The 22,593-nt window shown below is 43.0% G+C and overlaps 1 protein-coding gene across 1 annotated transcript in view; it reads right to left on the bottom strand.

Annotated features, from left to right (window-relative positions):
* The window catches only part of GRIK4 (glutamate ionotropic receptor kainate type subunit 4), a 475,610-nt gene that overhangs the window by 5,684 nt on the left and 447,333 nt on the right, over window positions 1–22,593 (bottom strand). Inside the window, exons 17-19 of the mRNA XM_028708037.2 lie at window positions 19,224–19,449; window positions 15,031–15,159; window positions 9,819–9,937 (exon numbers count right to left, since the gene is read on the bottom strand). Of these exons, the coding sequence (XP_028563870.2) occupies window positions 9,819–9,937; window positions 15,031–15,159; window positions 19,224–19,449 (474 nt within the window). The remainder of the gene's footprint in view (window positions 1–9,818; window positions 9,938–15,030; window positions 15,160–19,223; window positions 19,450–22,593) is intronic.

The raw sequence follows: 22,593 nt of genomic DNA, 5'->3' as shown, positions 1-22,593 counted from the left end.
GGCCTCCCCTTCCTTGAAAGGTGGTCGCCCCAAAGGGGGTCTTTTGATTGGGATCTCACTCCAACTTCGTGCCAAATTCACTCTGGTACGGGCTTTCCCACCTTTTGCTCTATCTGGACTGATCGCAGAAGGGAAGTCCTCATTACTAATTACTAATGTTTATCTTCCCCCTGAAGGCTCAGCACCTGATCTTGATTGGAGATGGGAATCATTTGAAAACCACCTATTGTCATGTCATACCAAATGCCCTAACGCGTACTCCTTAATTGGGGGAGACTTTAATGCTCGTATTGCCACAAATTGGGACCTACTAACCAAGTCCAAATGGTGGACTCCCCCATGTTTGGACAACTTTGACTTGGAACATACCAGAATTAGAACTTCAAAGGACAATAGAGTAAACAAAGCAGGAGTGACCCTTTACCAAATGGCCATTCGCCTGAATCTAGTATTCTTGAACGGCACCTTCCCCCCCGATATACCGGGGGAGTTCACTCACCTGGGACCAGCATCTAACAGTGTTATCGATTACTTCTTGATCTCCGCAAATTTGGCCGTTAATGTACTTTCCTTCCAAGTTGAAAACCAACATTTCAGTGATCACCTCCCAATAGTGACCACTTTGTCATTGTTCCGGCGCCAGAAGGACTATAAACACTCAGTCCCGCTGGAAACCTCATCGATCAAAATAAGAGGGATCAAATGGTCGGAGGCTGTGGCCCAAAAATACCAGGATTTTTTCCATAGGGAAATCACTGCCTATTTACCTCAAATAACTACTGATTTACAAGATTCCAATTCGGTTTTGAAACTTTTTAACCTTCTTATAACAAACCTTACCACTTTTTTTACATCACCTCCTCAAATGGCGAAAGTGGCGCATTGCAGTGCTGGGGCCCCTTGGTTTAACACCTCTTGCAAACAAGCAAGATCCCTTCTTCGTTCCATCTATAATGAATACAAAAACTCTAATGCCCAGGCTCTACCACCCTCCTATTTACAAGCCAAAAGAGCATACAAACAGACTTTAAAGCTGGCCAAACGCGAGTGGTATCTAAAGCGTTGGCGAGCCTTGATTGCGGCCTCTAGATCTCGCAGACCACAGGAATTTTGGGCTCTGATAAACAAAAGAGGAAGGAAGTACCCGCTGACGATTATCTCTGCGCCCACATGGGAACAATTCTTGAGTAAATATTTCTCCTTGGCAGAGGAATCCAACTCATCCACGGAATTCCAAGCCGACCATCTACCTTTGTGGCCCTCTACCGACCCAGACCTGATAATGGACTTGATATTAGATCTGAAAACGGGCAGAAGACCCTTTCAAGATTCATATGGCAGGGAAGAAGGCCAAGGATCAGATACAAATTACTAACAGATCGAAAGGAGAGAGGAGGGCTGGCAGTACCTGATTTAAAATTATATTTCGAAGCGGCTTGTCTTTGCTGGGTTAAAGACTGGATAACCTTAGAAGACACGGATTTATTAGACCTGGAAGGGGCCGACAATAGATTTAGCTGGCATGCCTACCTCTGGTTAAATAAAGAAAAAGTGCACAAAGGGTTCTCGAGCCATATTATTAGAGGACCTCTGTATGAAGTCTGGGAAAAAAATAAGAAATTGCTGGAATGGAGAACACCCTGGTGGCTATCCCCAACAGATATCTTATCAATAAAAAGAATGAATATGGAAGAGCGAAAACTGACATATGAAGATCTATTAGTAAGATCCCAAGACAGCTGGAAGCTAAGACCATATGAAGAATTAAAGGAGAAGTTGGAGGGCTGGCTACAGTACCATCAAATCAATGCGAAATGGACAGAAGATAAAAAAATAGGAATGAATGAAAAGAAGTCCAAATTTCAGATTGAAGTAATTGAAAGTAAATCAAAGACATTATCTAAGATGTACAATATACTACTGGAATGGGAAACTAAAGCTGAAGAGATCAAAGAAGTTATGGTTAAGTGGGCGATAGATTTGGGGCATACTATAGAATACGAAAAATGGTCAAAATTGTGGAATGAGGGATTAAAATTTACGGCAAGCGCTGCAATTAGGGAAAATTTGGAAAAGATGATTTATAGATGGTACCTAACACCAGAAAAATTGAGTAGAATGTACAAGACTGCAGACAAGGCTTGCTGGAAATGTAAAACAAAAGAGGGTAATTTTATACATATGTGGTGGACATGTGAGGAAATCAAAAAGTTTTGGGACCAGATATATAATGAGCTAAAAAAGATATTTAGATACACATTCCCCAAAAACCCAGAGGCCTTTTTACTAGGGATGGTTGGGAAAGAAATTCAGGATAAAGATAAAACTCTATTTCAATATTCAACAGCAGCGGCCAGGATGCTAATCGCTCAAAATTGGAAAAGCACAAATCTTCCAACGGTGAGGGATTGGCAATTAAAACTATACGACTTTATTGAACTGGCAAGGATGACACAAAGAATTAGAAATCACAGAAATACAAAGCTAAAAGAGGATTGGAACAAGTTTATGGTTTATTTTGAAGGCAATTTTAAAAACTTACCAAATACAGCAGGTTTGTTTTAAAATCTCCGATGTGCAAAATAAAAAAAATCTTTTGTATACCAGCGGTAAAATGAAACTACTGAAAGTAAATACCCGAAATCAGTAGGGAAGGAAGTCGTGGTTTTTATGTTTCTTGGTTGTAGTCTTTTTGTCTTTTTTTCTTACTTCTTTTTTTTTCTTTTTTCACTTTTTTCACTTCTTCTTTTTAGTATGAATGTATTTGTTCTTTCTTTTTGTGTGGTAATAAGGAATTCAATAAAAAGAATTACAAAAAATAAAATAAAAATGAAAACGGGCAAAGCCCCCGGGCCGGATCTAGTCCCTGCTGAAGCTATTGTTGCTCAACCGAGGTGGTGGGCTGAAATTCTGGCCAAAGTCTTTGACGCAATTAATTCTACGGGGCTTATCCCTAGGTCATGGAAGGAGGCCGTGATCGTGCCAGTCCATAAAAAGGGTCCCCCTGCTGACCCGGAGAACTATCGGAACATCAGCCTTTTGTCTATCATCGGGAAAATCTATGCAAAATTTTTGCTGTCTAAGTTGTCCCACTGGGCAAACGACTCAAATTTGATTGGCCATGAGCAAGCAGGCTTTAGGAACAATTATTCGACCACTGACCATATGGTAATTATGTATCATCTTGCCAGGAAATATTCTGCCCCGAGTCGGGGGCGCCTATGTGTCGCTTTCATAGTCCTAAAGGCCGCCTTCGACAGTATCCCAAGAAATTGTCTATGGAAGAAATTAGAGAGATGGGGCATAGATAGAAGGCTGTTATGGCTTATAACCCAATTACACCACGGGTCGTCGGCTAGAGTGAGACTCACACCGGCGGGAAACCTATCCAACGAGGTCCCAATAAATAGAGGTGTGCGCCAAGGCTGCATTTTGGCCCCACTCCTCTTTAACTTGTTTATTAGCGATATGAAGCTCTTTCTGAATGAGTCTCAAGCCAACATTCATGCCCCCCGCCTAGCTGATTTTCGCTGCCCTCTGCTCCTATATGCCGATGATGCAGCGATCCTTTCCTACTCTAGAGTCGGTTTATGCAGAGCTTTAAAGATTTTTGCGGCTTATTGCAAACTCAACCATCTGACAATTAATCATGGGAAATCTAAAGTCCTGGTCTTTACCAGATCTCGGAAAACTTACAGCTGGAAGTTAGATGGAGTCCAATTAGAACAGGTTTTCAAATTTAAATACCTGGGAGTCTTTTTTCACTACAACCTAAGCTGGAAGCCACAGATACAGTATCTACTAAACAAAGGGAAAACAATACTTTATACTCTACTCCAATTTTTTGCGGCCGACGGAGCCTCCCACACCCCTTCCGCATTGAAGGTATACCACGCAAAAGTGGTTTCCACCCTCTGTTATGCTGCCCCGCTCTGGGCCCCAGGGTCCAATTTAACATCGCTGGGGACATTGCAGAATCAGTTTCTCCGTCGCCTCCTGAAACTCCCCATGTGTGTGAGCAACGCAGCCATACGTCTGGAGTTAAAGATTGCATCATTGGAGACTGTCATCTGGAAGCGAGTCTTTGGCTATTGGCTGTCCAGCTGGCATAGGCTTCCCGACCATTACCTTTTTCAGTGCCTCTGGCGGGACGACTTTGTCAACCCGTGGGTAGGAAAAATCCATGCCAAACTTCTGAGCATCGGAATTTCCCCAGCGGACTCCTTTCGCTCAGCCAAAAGCCTTATCGAGCAAAGATTAGCAGACATTGAAAATCAACACAACCTCGCCAGGGGCGGGGGTGTCTGCTCCCCCAGGTATCACGGAATAACCCCACCACTTGGCCTTCCATCATATATGTCATCTCTTTCATCTGTACCACACCGACTTGCATTTATTCGTGCAAGGTTCAATGTTCTTCCATCGAACCTGCTGAGCCACAGATTTTCCAAGGGTTTGGTGTCTCCGCTATGCGTGTGTGATGGGAAAACTGTTGAATCTCTTCCACATATAATGTTCAACTGTCCCCTACATAGCATAGCCAGGACTAAATTCCTGGGCCCTGCTTTATTGCGCTTGGTTGGCAGGCCTGTTGAGTCACACGCCGCACTGCTTTTGCAGGATACAGATCCTTCTGTAACTCTGCAGGTGGCGAGATTCCTGAATGCGGTTATCTCACACACAAAAATCACCAAAAAACAACAACAACATCAAAAATTAATCGGACAGTTATGATGAGAGTGCATGTCGGATCTCGTCTTCAGTTTTCCTTTTTCTGTGAACCGTCCCTTGGAGCTCTCCGGGCCCCAAGCTGTTATTTGGCTCTGCTCAATGACCCTCCCTTGCATCGTGGTGTTCACCTTCTGTTGTCGGATATCCCGGTCTTTATGCCTCTGTGCTTTTATGTTTGTACATACTTTATGGGCTAATAGCCGTAAATAAATAAATAAATAGATCTACAAAACTATTGGCCAATTAGCTTGTTAGACATCTCCTCAAAGCTCTATGCGTGGTATCCTCTTCAAAAATTATCAGATTGGTTGCAAAATAACATTATTCATGAAGAACAAGCAGAATTCAGAGGACACAGTACCATTGATGCTTTACTCTGAACCATATTATAAGGAAATATACTAAGAATATTAAGAACAACCTTTATGCACCCTTATTGATTTTTCTGCTGCATTCGATTCTATTATTCGAAAAAGACTGGGAGAAATTTCAGATTGCCAACATCGACTGCAGATGTCTGCTATTGATTCGAGAACTATGCAGCAATGCAGAAATGAGGGTCATAGTAGGTTTAAATGGTGGTATGACTGATGATTTTAAAAAATCACGAGGAGTGAAGTAAGGTTGCATTCTGGCTCCCATGCTTTTAAACCTTTATATTAATGAGTTGGTGCCATATTTAGCCAACGCATAGAATACTTGGTAGTACAGATAAAAATAAATCACTTCATACTTATTTAGCACCTTTGAAAATTGCATGCTGTTTTCTGCAAAGCTTATACAATAGTGGCCGTGTTAACATAATATCTCCTGGCTTTTCCCCAGCTGCCGCCAACTCTCATTTGAAAAGGGAGCTTTTCTGTTATCATAAGCGTTCATTCTTTGTCCATACAGTATATATTGGGCATAGCAGCTCCCTTCCAAAATCCAGCAATATCAATTTTTGCTGCTGAAAGCAAAAAAATAAAAATAAAAAATGCCAAAATGTTTTTATAACAAGTTGGTTTTTTATAATTCCCCAGTGAGCTGAACAACACCATGGGATTTTTACGGTACCTTATTGTTTAAGACATCCTCTGGCTCACCAACACAGAAAAGCCGTTATTTATCACATGTGCAATAGTGTGCCTCTGGCTTTAAACTCTTCCAAAGAAGCACTATAATGGTCCCCCCCCCAAAAAAGCTCATTTTAAGATGTATGAGATTCTACAAAATACTTTCTGTTCCCTTTGCACACCATAAATGTATCTTATCTTATTCTCTACAACACTTAGAACTTGTTTCTCTTTTATTGAGTGTCCAAAGTACCCCGTTCTCACCATCCTCTCATCAATGCAACAACTCTGGTAAAGAAATGAGTAGTTTTGTCCCCATATTGCAGATTGTTTCAGGAGAACTAGTGACTAGTTTAATTTGTGGAAATTTCCTTGAGAGCCTTACTTCATTTTCTCCAATCGTCCATTCATATACTGGTTGCTTGAATGCTAAAGGTAAAGGTAAAGGGACCCCTGACCATTAGGTCCAGTCATGGCCTACTCTGGGGTTGTGGTGCTCATCTTGCTTTATTGGCCAAGGGAGCTGGCGTACAGCTTCCGGGTCATGTGGCCAGCATGACTAAGCTGCTTCTGGCGAACCAGAGCAGCGCACAGAAACGCCGTTTACCTTCCTTCCTATTTATCTACTTGCACTTTCGAACTGCTAGGTTGGCAGGAGCAGGGACCGAGCAATGGGAGCTCACCCCATCGCAGGGATTTGAACCGCCAACCTTCTGATCAGCAGGTCCTAGGCTCTGTGGTTTAACCTACAGCGCTATCCACGTCCCTGCTTGTATGCTACTGAGCCCAAATCAAGGAGTTAACGTTAATCTTCAAAGCCCCAAATAACTTGGGACTGGAATACTTGAAAATACTGCCTCTCCCTATATCACCCTATCTGGACCCTACCTAAGACCTTCAGGAAAGACCCTTCTGGAGGGACCATCACTAGGTGTGGCACATTGTTCATTGGCTCGGAAAATGGCTTCTCTGTTGTGGCACTTGGGTGATGGAATCCTCTTTCCTCCATCCGGTGCTATTGCATATGGCTTTATATGGCATTATATGACTGAAGATGGACCATTTCACCCTGACTTATGGACTTATGGGGGTGACTGATCTGTGAGCTAGCTGTAATTGAGGAATGCTCATCTATAGGTTTGGGGTTGGTTTTAATCTGGTTTTAATTTGTTATACAGGCAATGACTGATTAATTTCCATCTGGAAGATGTGTGATCACATGCATGGTGCTGAACCCAGCAGTGATTGAAAATGCCAGAAAAAGGATGGAACGGGGGTGGGGCAGGGGTACTTATAAGCTCTCCACTGACACATGTAACTGTCAGGGGATGGAACACCTACATAAAATGGTTGTTGACTATACTGTATTTTTCATAGTTCTAATACATGGGTAGGCAAACTAAGGCCCAGGGGCCAGATCCAGTCCAACTGCCTTCTCAATTCGGCCTCTGGACGGTCCAGGAATCAGTGTGTTTTTACATGAGTAGAATGTGTCCTTTGATTTAAAATGCATCTCTGGGTTATTTGTGGGGCCTGCCTGGTGTTTTTACATGAGCAGAATGTGTCCTTTTATTTAAAATGCATCTCTGGGTTATTTGTGGGGCGTAGGAATTCGTTCATTTTTTTTTCTTTTCAAAATATAGTCCGGCCCCCCACAAGGTCTGAGGGACAGTGGACTGGCCCCCTGCTGAAAAAGTTTGCTGACCCCTGTTCTAATATATATGTAGCTATGTTTGTAAACTATCCTGGGATCACATGTGATAAGGGGGGGGGGGGTTATAGTGAATTATAACAAAAAACAGCAACATCACACTGTCACTTCCTTTCTAAATATATTGACTTACATTTGTTAGCACTATAGAGCTCAGTCAGATAATTTTAGGGAAACGTTTTGGTGCCAAGATGAGCTGCGTCCGTATTTCCTGGAAGCCCTCCCCCTCCCCAAAACCCCATCATTCCATGTTGGTTCACTACAATTTACCGCCCCAATTATCTACAGCTTCAACATTTTGTGTTTGTTTGAAAAATAGCCCTTGTGATTAGTAACAATGACATCACCATACAACCAATCATATTTCGCTACGTGCTGATATAAGTATGGGCAGACAAAGCTGTTTTAGAGTAAGGGCATGATTTTTGCAATAGACATCACCCTTGCTCTGAACTAGATTCATTTGCTTGTGTCATCAGCACGCAGCCAAGTATGACTGGCTGTGTGGTAAACAAAATAAATGTACTTCAGACAAAAATCATTCCCAATCTCTCATTCCATTACAGAAAATAATCATTAAAAGGGTCCATAAAAGATGCCCCAAAATGGCAGATACAGGCGGGGGGGGGGGGGGGTAGGGGAGAAAAATATTTGTAAAACGCACCCATTATGGTTCTGCCCTAGTTAACAGGGAAATATCTGGAGCTAACTTGGCTTGTCAGCTATCCAAAGAAACATATTGTTACCAGTATGTGGACTTAGAAAAAAGTTGTTGCCTGTTAGGATGCCACTAATTAGAATATACACCTCAATATGTACCTAGGGGTTTAATTTTTTTTAAAAAAAGAAATGGATTTCTTTGAAGTCCAATGCTATTCTTAGTTGTGCCAAAATGTAACACAAAACATATGCATAGAACAATATGCACATTTCAGTCAGATCTGGTTTTATATGAAATGGACATGTAGTAAGTAATGTGAGAAGAAACATTAACATAATTCATCATAGTAAAATGAGAAAAAAGTCCCTTGGTGCTGACACAGAGAAGGCACTTAGTCATCTGAATTGGCAGTGTTTAAAAGCAATGTTAATTGTAATGGAATTCAGCTCCAAATTTATTGGAATGATTAATTCTCTATATATTCTGAGGCAATTGTGAATCACATATTGTCAGTAACTTCTTTTGAAAAGAGGGAGAAAGCAGAGATGCATTCCTTCCCTGTTTTTGTTTAGTAGTTCTGTTTGTACCCTTTGCTCCTGAGAATCGTAAAATAGTAGGTTATAGCAGTAGCTTCAAAAACATGAAAGAACAGCCAGCTTGCAGATGATACCACTTTAATTTAGAGTAGCTATATTTCATGAAATCAAGACAGAACTGAAGGAATATCAGCATATTTGAAGCAGCAAAGTTAAAGTCAGTAAATCAGAATCATTAGAGATATATTTGATAAGTAGCTTAAAATAATATGTCAAGTATTTATCATATAAATAGTTACTATATGCTGGGATAAATATATCTTTTGATGAGACAAAAATATTTAGTTTAGTTTAGTTTCTACTGTTCCATGCTCCCAAACTCATGTGTGGGAAACTACAACTCACCACTCCCATGTACTAGGAAATTCATCATCAATTCTACAATTTGGCTTAAATTTTAAATCGATTAAGAACTAAATGGGCCATCATTGGACGACGAGCCACTGGTCTGATCCAGCAGGTTCATCTTAGGTTCTTATGATTGTAACTTATTCATTGGAAAAAGATTGCGAAATGTGAATATATCGAATGTGGAATGAGGAGATCAGCAAATAGGTAGCCATCTTGGTTTCTGGCAGTGGTATTTTATGAACTACTATTTTCAATTCTATTCCATCAACTATGAGGGCCACTTCATATGTTACACGATTTTCAGCACAAAAACTATATTCTCCTGCAGAGTGAAGCCACGCTTAATAATGGAGCTTAGCATATTGGACCGAGAAGGGGGAAGGGGGAAGAGACTGGCGTACAAAATGACCTACACACAGATTACACGCCTGTTCCTACACGGAAGTGCTTTCCATATTCGAAATGTACCACGATGTCTACCATTCACACTGAAATACCAAAGCCATATTTCTTTATGCCCATATGCAGATTATTCACAGTCTTATTCCAAGCTCCACCACTGCATTTTCATAGGAGACATCACTCACTGAAACAATCAGTCTTATTTAGGATTTTCGGTACATTTGAGAACCCATCAGATTGTTCACTTGGTACCCAACAATTGTGACTCACGCTTGATGAAATGTTAGAATGTACACCTGGCGAAGGCTTACCTCGGAGTGTTCAGAGTGTCGGAGGTTCCATAAGAACTCAAGCATTGCCATAAAAATCGCTACGATTAAACCACATATCAGAACCACAAAGATTCCACCTATATTCTCCATTCCTAGGCCTAAAAAACAAAACAAAGGAAAAATAGGAAGAACAACAATATTAATATGCAGGGATTTTTTTCAGCTTCAAATCAGTTCCGGCACCTCTCAGGTGGCCGCCATTGCCATTCTAAGAGAAAGAGGGAGGTGTTCATGGTGAATACTGGCATCTCTTTGTCTAGAAAAATAGCACTGTTAATATGTTAGGCAAACTTTTAAGGAACTTTTTGTTTTATTCATTGGGGTGAATGGGCTGATCTAGCCCTTGGCTGATTGGGAGCAAGGCATTAAGCTCACCGCTCCAACAGAACCTTACTATTCTGGTTTTACTGTCCAAAAACAGTGACTCAGGTGTTGCTGGAGAGCAAGAATCTGTCTTGGCTAAAACCATTACCCTTTTTGTCTGAACGTGAGCTAGAAGAGACCTAGCTGCACAGGGCAAACTGAGCTGTAAGTGTCCTGATGAAAGCTCTCTCTATTGACAGGCTGATTTAGGGCAGTGCGAGTGGTGTGGTCTCACAGGGCACACAACAGAGGGCGCTTTATCAAAGCCCGGTAAGTGCTTGCTTTCCTGGCTTTGAGAAGGAGGTGTGAAGGCTCTGACAGGGTCCTAGAGTCCTATTTCCTCCTCAAAGCCGGGCAAATGCATACTGGCCTCTTGGAAGGAGGAAGGGGGGCTCTAGGACCCTGCCAGAGCCTCACACCTCCTTCTCAAAGCCTGGCTGGGGGCTGCTGGGACGGCACTAGATGGCCTTGCACGGGGTGGCTTATTATCGAATTCTGCCCCTGCTATTGATGTGAACAAGGGAATAATCCTGCCCTCCATTCAGACATGCCTAGAGACACCTGTGCCAAGTGAGCATGGTAACACAGTGATGCCTTGGACCTAACCTGAAGCTTCAAACATGTGAAACACACAGTGCGAATACAAGAACGCTTTAGTTGTGAGTATCAAATGGTGCACTAAGACTGGTGAAGAGTTGGAATGACTCCTGTACCATTACTGTGATTTAATGGTTGTGGAAAGAGAATGTTAGTTATATTCCCTTGCATATAAAGGGCTGTGTCCATTGTGCCCTTGCGCTAGCAGATGGGCAAGTTTGAATATTGTGCAACCGAAGACTCCAATGCAACAATTGTACTAGTGGAAACACGTTGCAGAAGAGATTTATTTATTTATTTCTTATTTCATGTAATGTATACAAAAAACCCTCAAAGCATCTGTTGTGCAACAAAAGTTACCAGTAACCTGCTTATGCATTCTGCTGGCACAGAACATTTTGCCAGGGGGGCAAGTATACCACTAAATGACTTTAACTTAGTGCTAGATTGGAATCAACCAAGGTTTGCACAAAAACATTGAAACTACTAAGCCAACACATCAAATCCGGAAATAGAAAGATAGCTATAGGGTGTTGGGGGCCCAGCTTCAGCAAGCTACAGTAGGATGAATTTATCTTGTGATCCACCCTAAGATCTTTTGATGAAGGGCAGTATATAAATCATAATCATAATAATTACTGGTGGACAGATGGTTAAAAGTAAGTGTTCCTTTAAATCATCTGACAAATAATTTTCCACTACAGGTATGCTTGAGTAGTTGATGGAATACAGATAATATAAGCTATAAGAGCAGTCAGATAAATTGTTCTCTACATATACCTTGCCTGGGTCAAAGCATTAGACATTTAACAAAGAGAAGCATGTAAATTAAAGAGTAGGAAGATGACAATGGAATTATAACATTTGGTAGAAGTATAGCGTGTATTTTGATCTGTGACTATAGTGTACAACTTTGGTTATTTTTTAAAAGTAGGATAGAGAAGATCTAATTTGAGATTTCCACTTCGTTCTTAGCTGTAAATAATGATGGAGGAGTCCTTTCCTGGGCTGCTTTTATTTGAAACAAGAACACAGAACATTTGAAGGGAAATGAATGTAGAGGAAAAATCAACTTGACATATGCTACAGATTGGATCTGAGACATGGCCCCCAAGTGATCAGGTTTCCTCTGTTTCTTTCTAGTGCTCTGCCTTCTATCTTTTATTGTTACCTTCAACCTTCATGCAGCTCCTTCAAATGCCATCTTTCCCCATACCTGTTGTTCCTCAAGGGAGTGAAAAGAAGGAATTTGAGAGTTTTAAGGCCTACTGTTACTCATTGGAGTCCTTTCAAATTCTACAGGGCCAACCCAATAGATACCGTTCTAGGATCCATTTAAACTTTTGAAATTCTGATTTCCCTTTTCTGTCAATTCATAAGGAAGACAAGGCACCTGTCTCTCATCCACTCCTGTTGGAATAACACTAATCAGCAGGTCATGGTCTGCTGGACTTAAGATAAAAATGGTCATAGCTGAGCGTGTACGTCTTGGTGAAGATCTAAGCAGGAATGGGGATATCTGTTAAATTTTGGTGTCAGTCGGATTCTCATTTTTCCATTCTTAAGTTTACTCCTTCGTTTTTCCACATTAGTTTACAGATTATTATTTTTTAAAGAAGAGTCATCATGAACATTTAGTGCAAATTTCTCCTAAACTGCCCATTTTTATATGCAGTTCTGCCTAATTGTCAATGTATTTTGTATGTTATTTTCCCCAGGGCTTTTTTCTAGAAAGAGAGTTGCCGGAACTTGTTGAGCTTTTTCAGGGGGAGCACTCAGCTAAAGTTGTTGAGATTTTTTAAGGGAGAAAACCCCACCACCGCCACACAGCAACGATTGCCGTGCATATTAATAAGCTGGAGAAGTCCATTGCAAAATTCAGAGACATATGAATGACAAAGGATGGCTGTGATTCAGCTCACACATTATTTCAGAAAGTGCAGATTAGGCAGGTTCATCTTTAAATGTGAACAGAAGCAAACGTCTCCCCAATCCCTGGATCTAAGCAACACCTCTCTCTCCACTCCTGCTGCTTGTTACTTAGGTCTCAGATGGACTTAACTGTTGATTGAATTGATGACCACGAACCATTTGTTGGCTTGTGCCAAGATTATTGTGTACAACTATTAATCACCTAGGACACTTGTAAAATCTTCCTCTCCCCTCTGGAACAGTAAATCAAAGCATGAGAATCGATGATTTATTGACTTAATCTCCGCACAGCTTTTAGACATAAAGCCTCGCCACCACCCCTTATAAATCATTGACATGCTTTGTTTTATTTTTTAAAGTATAGGGTCATTCCTCTCCATTGTTCTCCACCATCCTTTCAGCAGCACCTCTGGGATGTTCCTGCCGCTCAGTAAATCACACCTGTGTAAGCAGATGTGTTTTCAATAGAGTGGTGTAAGAAAGTAAGACGAGTGTTGTTGGACCAGATCAATCTAGCCCAACATTCTGTTCCAACAATGGCTGACCCACAAATAGGGCATGAGCACAACAGAACTCTCATACATAAATACGCACACACATACAAGTTGGTAGAGCATGAGGCTCTTAATCTCAGGGTAGTGGGTTCGAGCCCCATGTTGGACAAAAGATTCCTGCATTGCAGAGGGTTGAACTCAATAACTCTCATGATCCCTTCTAACTCTGTGATTCCAAGTGGTAAGAATTTTTGTCCCTGGAAGCAAAAGACTTGACTTCCTGTTCCTCCCATTGTGTACTGTAACAACTGAAAGCATTCGGATTGTGCCAGAACCACTTTGATCCATGCCAAAGATCCATGATCTGCAGTACAATCACAGCTAGGCCTGCTCCTAGTCTCTCTTGTTTGCACTGCAATCAGCCCACCTACTGCTTTTTTTCCTGGCTGGGACTTGTCAAAGCCCGCTTTCTTCCTCTGCACTCCTGACTGAGTGACAGGTCTCTCTATCCCCCTTTTCCGCTTCCCTCCATGTCAGCAGCAACCATTTCATAATTTATCAGTTTATTTTCGTCCCTTTGAAGCTCAGTTATGTGTTTGAGATGTCAAGATAACGCAATTAGCGTTCCGTCTCCAGATGTCTGACGCTGGCCAGTCAGGCTCTGGGAAGTGCTTCCATAATGCAATCCTGTCTCTGCAAAAATGGTTAGAATGGCTAGAAATGCTTTAGAGTGAGATATGAAAAGCAAAATCATGTCATCGTTTCAATACGAAATAATATATTCTAATACTTTGACAAAAGAATCAAGGAGATTCTTGTAGATCCCCCTCCCCACATCTTTAAAGATTTCAAACCTTTTTTGGGTAGCGGGGGGCGGAATTAGGGAGGAAATACAAACTATTTTAAAACTGTTTCTCACCCCCCCCCCCATTTCCTCACCTCTGTGTTCAAGATCAGATCGTTCAGGTCATACAGCTTTCAGATGTCTACTTCTTTCCCTTGCCCTGCATGGATATGTACCCACAAGAAAATGATTTGGCAGATAATGGGCGTGTATTGTTACCCCGATTGTGTTTCTCTGTCATGCTTGATTTTCCTGCTTCCCCTTTCCTCCCCAGTCTTGCAAGGGCCAAAAAGACCCTTCCTATAGCCAGGAAACCTTTTATTATCCAATGAAAAGAAAACCCGTTCTGCTTTCTGCTGAACAACAACAACAACTAGCAATTGCTTTGGGCCGGCAACAGCTCCCAGTTGGGCGGCATTGGCCTAAAGTCATGTATTTTACGGTGATTTGCATAACATTTCCGGAAGGTCTTGCCCTTGAGCTCCAGAGTTTTATTATTACTCTGTCACTTGCCCTCCCACTTCTAACCATTTTTAGTTTTGGACCATTAGCCAGCAACCTTTTCTGATGAAGTCCCATTGTTGTTTTTAAAGGACTCAGGATCTGGACAGCATCCCTAGAGTGATCTATTTTCTGATGCCGATGCAGTGGCCATTCATTAGAAACCCGTTTGCCCTCTGCTTGCTTCCAATATTTGTCATTTGGCTCTTTTCCGCTCTCTTTGCCCCGGGCAAAAATACACAGCGTGAGAGGCACAGCAGCAGCCAGTGTTTCGGCTTTCTCCTCTCATTATTAAAGAAAGAGATCTCAAACCAGGAGGACGCTAAAATCCTTGAGCTGGAAAGGTGACACAGCCCTGGAGCCTGCAGTCGCTCTCATCGGTAATAACGACCCCATCCCTGTACATCTTCATTAAGGAACACAGACTGGAGGGAGGAAGAGAGACAGCTGTAAGTTTTACCTTTTGCTCGATGGTCCTCCTCTTTGGGGCACTGCCCTCCCGCCCACCACTTCCGTTTCAAGATTTCCAAGCGGTTGTTCTCCTGCAGCTGGAGAATGGCCAAGTCAAACTCGTCGCGGAAAAGAGAACCTGCAAAGCCAAGAAGGCCCTTTTCAAAGGGGAGCAGATAACGTGTCTGTTTCTTTTTAAAATGCATAATTTACTTGCAGAGTTGAAATTTGCAAGGCTATCCCTAAACTTTGCATTGCTTTCAGCCTTAAAAACACACCAAGCAAACACTTCAGAAAACCTGGACTGTGGAGAGCCAGTTGCAACTCCACTCGTAGCTTGCAACAGAAGATTGGGTAGCATTAAGAAATACCCATATGGAAGCAGGTCCCAAACTCTGTGAATGCAATCTCTGAAAACATCATGAATGGAAGAGCAGTGCTTCTGCTCCTGTATGCTTCTGTCTCCTTGAGAGTCCTACTTACGTTCGATGGTGAAAACTATCAACCACTCATACTCTAGAGAGGGACGGATATTTACTTATTACATACTGCTGTGTGCTTTGTGTTCCCATTCCTGCTTCCTCCTTAGGAAAGCAGGGAATAGGTAGACATGTACTGTTTTTCCATAATAACCACAAGAAACATGATTTCTTATCTCTTAGAGGCCCAAAGAGAATTCTGCCGTGAGCAAGGACATCACGTCCCCCGACTTAGCACTGTGGATTACTGTATCCAATTCAATTGAAAACCTCTCTTTAGGGCTGTTAATTCCCATGTAGGAGTGGGCTCCTGTACATTCACCAACTTGTCAAGGACTAACAACAGGATTTACTAGACATGATCGCAGCAAGACGTGTTTTCGGTTTGTTAAAATATAGCTTGCTGCTGAGCAAATATAAAAATGGGAAGATGGGGAGAGATGAAGGGAAATTTAGTGTGGGGAAGAGTGGGCCAAAGGGGGATTGCTGAACCACACCTCAACTCAAGTTGTTCCCCCTCCCTCTGGCAACTTTCCCAGCTGTTTCCCTCCTGGCCTAAGAAGGTGCCTTTTACCAACATTGTTCCGTTCAGCTTGCTATTTTCCACACTGACTGGCAGCAGCCTTCCAGAGCTTCAGAAAAGCCACTTCTGCCCTACAGAGGAGGTGGGGTTGCGGGCTTCACGGCCCCAGCCCCACGCGATTGGGGGGATTCCCGGCCGCGTCACACCCTGGCCAGCCAATCGGCTTGCTCTGGTGGCGTGGCCTGCCCTATTTAAGGCAGGATGCGGCCAGGGATCTCCCTCTTTCCCCACCTGCCAGCTGTTCCTGCTTTTCCCCACCCTTGCGCCCTATAAGGTTTCCGTTCCTTGACTTTGCTATGGACCTTGGTTGTTCGCCATTGAGGGGCCTGGTAGGAATTTTTCCACTTGGCAAATTGGCACCAGCAACTTAGTTTTTGCCTATCTTGTAGCAAATCGTCACAACTTTCTTGGTATTGGCGGTTAGGCATTGGTATTGCTCTGTAGTTGGAAGAGGGGAGGAAGCGCCATCACCTGCCCCGTATATTGAAGGGTAGTCTGATAAAGGATTCTGGGGGGCGTGGCCCTGTTTGAAGCCTATGGAGGTGAGGGCCTAAGGCACGCCCCCTATTGGTGACCCCGGGGGAGTTCCTAGTTGATGTGCATCAGCAGGACTCCTCCTACTGGTGGTTAACTCTTCCCGGACTTCAAGCGGACGTCTAAGCCAATACCGCTCATCATCTGTAACCAATAAAGTTGTGGCCTTAATTAGCCCATTAACCTTAATAATTGTGTCATGTGTCTTTATTTCCATTGGGGGGGGGGGACTCGCCACGCAATGGGTCATCTTTCCCATCCCTCATGGGGCATGCTAGAGATTGAATCTGGGACCTTCAGCATGCAAAACTAGCACCTTCCCCAAGGAAGAAAGTCCCACATGGAGAAAAATGGCTGGAGGAAAGGGGTTTTTTGGGGGGGTGGGTGGGTGGAGGAATCAGGTAAATGGGCCAGTATCCCTTCCTGCCCACTCCTTTCCCCCATGGAATTGCCCTCCTTTAACCCTCCTGCTTTATTTGTTCAGCGGCAATCCACATTCCAACACCTGGATTGTGCAGTTGTCATATCTAGTTAGGTGCTCAGCAGGCCCAGCTTCCTCCACCGCAGAGCTGTGACAGTGCTGAAGTTGTGTGATGCAGCTGTCAGAAAAAAGGATGCTTGTGCTCTTTCGGTGCCGCAGCAAGGTGAAGACAGATCTGCTAACTTCCTTCTTGACACAAAGCTCTTGAAGGAACAAGACTCCCTCCAGAGCAGGAAGTGGAACTTTGCTCATCTCATGGCGAAAGCATCTCGTCCATACCCATTCCAAAGCAGCCATGGTCACCTCTTGGGTTCATCCTCATGCTTTTATCACACAGAGCTTTTCAGTTTTCAATTGCAATTCTGACAAAGCCCTTAAATGAGCCATTTTCGGACATGAGTCACATCCACGCCATTCATTTACAGCACATCCTCACCCACCCTGCAAAGAATCCTGGGAATAGTAGTTTGTTAAGGGTGGTAGCTCTGCGAAGGGGCAAACTACAGTTCCCAGCTCCCAGCATTCTTTTTTTTTTTTGGGGGGGTAGCAATGTGCTTTCAATGTATGTTGTGAATGTGCCCAATGGCAAGAGACCCTGCTCATTGTCAGGTGTAGCAAACAATTTATTCAACCCCCACTTCTGTTACTACGCCCCTCCCAATTCCATTCAGTTTTTTTCTCTGCTAAATCAGATTGCTACCACCTCCATTACTGTCCACGGATCAGATAAAAAGGAATCCCAGGATAAAACTGATCTGCTCTGCAGCATGGGAAAATTCTGAATGGGATCAATTTCTGAATACCTGGGAGTGTCAGCTGATCTTCAGCATACCACACACACATGATGCGTAACAGAATACAGTAATTTAACACAGAAGGAGAGGTTAAGTTTAAGGTTCACCAAACTGTTGACTTAACTTTGCTTTGGGGACATGAATCTTAATGTGCAACACTGGCAACCAGGGCTGGAGGACGGATCTGCTTTAAAAAGATTTAAAGAGGAGATTTGGCAATTCTGCCCTGTTCAATATTTGCCCTCACTGAACTGCCTCTTGCATCAAACATCTACTTATATTTAAGGGGTTTTTTAATAAAAAGCCTAACTATATGCAATATTTTTTTGCCATATATATGCGCATAATACCTATAAAAGAGCATATTTTATAAGTAGCAATATATACCTATTTTATACAGTTATATGCATGTTTTTAGGTGCCGGTTACTTTAGGAAACCTGGAGTATGTATTCACGTAATATGCCTATTATGACTTTAATAATACACATAATATATACAAGAATTAACCCATCATTTTAGCAGAACTGGTGGTGGTGGGGAACCCCACTCTCTGACTTCTCATAAAGATCAAGCTGTGAGACAGGAATTAGAGACAGAAAAATCTGAAGATAAGCTCGACAAAGATTTTCAGACGATTCCATTCCTACTGGCAACCAATAGGATCCCTCCGGTGTGATATCTTTGTACTACTCTGTGCCGTTGCACAAGTTCCATACATTTCATTGAACATGAACTGGGAAATGTTTGGGTAGATTGTGACCCATTAAACTTAAATTGTTGAAGCTCAGTCAGAAAATTAGGAATGGGAAAAGAATCAAGAGCAGCTCTAGCTGTCTTTGAAGCTGTAGGTGGCCTTTGGGTGTTGTATTTTTAACTTCTTTAAAGCATGAGTTCCCTCTTTTCATCCCTACCCTTGCTGCTTGCTATTTTCAATCGTGTTTCTTACTAATCAACTTGGGAAAACATAGAACAGCTGCTTAAAAGATAACCAAGCAGGTAGCATTATGGAGAGCCCAAAAGGACCTAATGTATCATCTGCAGGTTCTCCAAATGACCTCTAGTGAAGATTTTCCTTCTCCCTCCAGCCTGAATCTAGTCTGAACAAAGTGTAAATAATGTAAGCAGAGTCAATGGAATATTTCTAAACCTTTCATCTAGGTTGCCACCCAGATGAATGCATTCATCAGGCAATGGTCTATTTGAAGCCCCATGACACACAGGAGGGCTGCAAAAATTATCTGGCTTCCTGTTCCGAAGCTCTTTTAGCCTATTCATGCCCTAATCCTCCACAGACAGCCCAAAATAGCTAGAATTTTGCTTCACTGCCTACCGACTGGCATGCCAATCCCGTAGCCCTTGGTGTCCAGAAGGCCCCCGACCTGCGTGAGGTTGCAATTGCGCTGGCGATAATACTCGTTCATGGTGGACTCCAGGAGGAAGGCATAGTTGGAGTTGAGCACGCGTGCGATCCCTTCCTCTGTGCTCTTTACAAAGACACTCGGCTGCTTGGAGTACATGTAATTCCACATCCGCTGGTATGTCTGGTACCGAGAATTCTGAAAAACAAAGAAAGAGAAGGCACAATTCAATGTGAATCCTGCTCCGGGATCAACATATTGGCCTGCAATGTTCAGAATATCCGAATATCCCAGTTATCAGAATATCAGTTATATATTTCATGTACATATTCAAAGCAGTGTGTAACTGATTGCAAACCAGAAGTCATTAAAACAAGCTAATTGAAAGAGCAACAACACTGCAATTACTGAGAGTGATACTAAAAGGCAGCAACAGAACAATGAAGGCAAGGCTAGTTAAAATTCAAAAATAGAATAAAATAAGGAAAAAATATTGACAGCACACATAAAGGCAGGAAGAAATGAGGCCCCTCTGAATCTTCCTAGTGTAGGAATTTCACAGCTATGGAGCTACTACTACTACAAAAAAAAAAAAGGCCTGCACCTGATATCTACCAAGCATAAGGCCAGTGGAGGTGGACCTGAGGGCATGGCCTCTGCAGCTGATTGAAGTCTCAGGCAGGTTCATTTGGGTAAAGGTACCAAGTTTTCATGTAACCTGGTTCCATATTAGTAAGGGCCTTAGTGGCCAATACAGGAACTTTAAAGTTTGGAAATCTAACCTTGGAAATATAACCTAAATCTTGGAAATCTAACCTTTAAATATGGTCATCAATCAGTTAGAACCTGGGCATGAGGGCAAACAAACATTGCTCAGTTGTTTTCTCAGATGCAAGTGATCAAGCCTTAAGCCTAACTTGAGGCCATAACATCTGATCTGGAGGACCTATTAGTTAACTGCAGGCTGCTTAGAGTGGCTCATTACCAAGTGGAGAGCATTCTCCACATGGCTCAGAGCTAATTTGTGGCACTCGAAAGAGGTTTGGAGCCAAACGTCAGCGCCAGATTCCAATCCTGGAACAGATGGCCTCTCTGCAATATCTCAGCCATTGAACGTCTCAGAGAGGGTATCCAACATGGATACCATATCTTTATTAGGACCCAGTAGAATGTCATGAAATAATGAGAGTTCTTCTTCATGACATTTAGGGTGGTCCTAATTACGTTACTGTGACTTTTGGATATTTTTCTATCAGACCAATAAAACGTCCGTGAATGTTGTTGGTTTCCCACCTCTCTACCTGGTTCTCAGTTTCTAAATAATGGAGAACTTGGGATTGGGCACCACACTTGCAGTTTTGTCAAAACAACCCTTTCTGAAACACAAGTTGCAAACATTGTACGGCTTTGGTTCAGCTAAAAACAAAGTGAGAAAAGCTCTCTCTCCACTCTGGCACTTCGACGTTTAATAAATAATTCCTGCTCAGAACTGTGCACCATGGAAGTTCTGCACAGGTATTAACTCATTCATGTCTACCTGCTTCTCCATCGGCAAGGCAGCCTCATCTTTGGAAGGTGGATCATAACATAGCTGAAAAGAGCTTTGAGCACCCTGTTGCCTTGAGCTTGTCCATGAGAAACCCAGCTTCAGAGGGATCCCCAGTCTCTGAGGGATTATCCATACTTCCTCCTGTCCCACTGCTTCCCCCCCGGGGGAAACTGCTCTTTAGCACCCAGTCAGAGCAAAAGACAAGTTGGGTTTTTCTCGGGATTGATGTTTGCTCCGATTTAGCACTTAAGAGTGGCACTTCTGGAACAAACAGAAGTGCGGATGAGCCCCGAGTCTCTCCAACCAGCTTTTCCATCCCTTTCCACTCATTCTTACTGCATGGCTCTCTGTGGCTCCCGCTGGCTGTCTACACTCTAACACCGCTTTCTTTTTTAATAGCACTGCATATATGCACAGTGTGGTCTACTGTTTGGAATGTTGGATGAGGAATTGAAGGCCAATGTTCAGATCCTTGCTCAGCTGTAGAGGTGACTGTGTGACTTCCATAGAGGAAGAATGGTATAAACATGCCATAAATAATCCCCTCGCTAATGTTATTAAATCTGAGTCATTGGGAAAGATGATTGATATTTGTTCTTTAATATAACAGAACTTACTGACATTTCTATGGGCCTATTGGAAGGTCTTAGACTCACCTGGAAGAAGGACCTACAACTGAAAATAGATGATTGTAAGTGGAATGCAATATGGATGGGCGCCTAATTCCTTTAAATCAGCCTCAGTTTATATAAGGGTTGTTGGTGTGGGTGAGGTAGCAGGGGGACATTTTCCCACTTATGGTGAGAAATCTCTCTGGCATCCAAATTTGGGTCTGATGTTTTTGAAGAAATGTAAGAAATAAACAAATACTCCATTCAAGCCTTCCCATAAGTTGCTCTTTTGAACTTGTGGGATGGTCAAACAGCAATTTTTAAGTCTAAGGAACTTCTTATATGTGCACGCTGGTTGCAGTGAAAACTTGTTTGGCTCAGAAATGGACAATGCTACAGGACTTAAACCTCTTCTTGTAGTATAAGAATATGTGGGCTCCTGCTACTGCAGAGAAAACAACTCACAAATGGTGTGTTTCTATGGGTAAGGAAGACCTGGAACATTTGTGGGGTTTTTTTGTGGGATTTAATTACATACATGTCAAATCCAGACATACAAAACTCTCTTCCTCCACCCAGTCACAAAATCTGGCTTTCATGATGTGTTTTGCTGCTTTTATTTTTCTGCATCATTTGCTCTCTATTTAGTTGTGAAATGCAAACTCTTGACTGTTCCTTCGTTTTGTAACTTTGATTACCGTATTTTTCGCCCTATAGGACGCACTTTTCCCCCCTCCAAAAATGAAGGGGAAAACTGGGTGCGTCCTATGGGGCGAATGCAGGCTTTCGCTGAAGCTTGGAGAGCGAGAGGGGTCGGTGCGCACCGATCCCTCTCGCTCTCCAGGCTTCAGGAAGACATCCGCAGCCTAGGCAGCCCTGCGGGAGTTCCCGCAGGGCTGTCTAGGCTGAGGATAGTAGCCTGCTTCCCGGAGCGTTGGGCGCCCTGAAAGCAGAGCACCCGGCGCTTCGGGAACACATCCGCAGCCTAGGCAGCCCTGCGGGAGGTCCTGCAGGGATATCTAGGCTGCGTAACAGCCTGCTTCCCGGAGCGTCGGGCGCCCTGAAAGCAGAGCGCCCGGTGTTTCGGGAACACATCCGCAGCCTAGGCAGCCCTGCGGGAGGTCCCGCAGGGCTGTCTAGGCTGCGCATAGCAGCCTGCCGCCCGGTGGGCGGGGTGCCCTG

This window comes from Podarcis muralis, chromosome 15 (genome assembly GCF_964188315.1).
Source record: "Podarcis muralis chromosome 15, rPodMur119.hap1.1, whole genome shotgun sequence".
In the NCBI taxonomy this organism is placed as follows: Eukaryota; Metazoa; Chordata; class Lepidosauria; order Squamata; family Lacertidae; genus Podarcis; species Podarcis muralis.
Note: the sequence above shows the minus strand (reverse complement) of the source record. Positions and strands in the feature narration are given on the sequence as shown.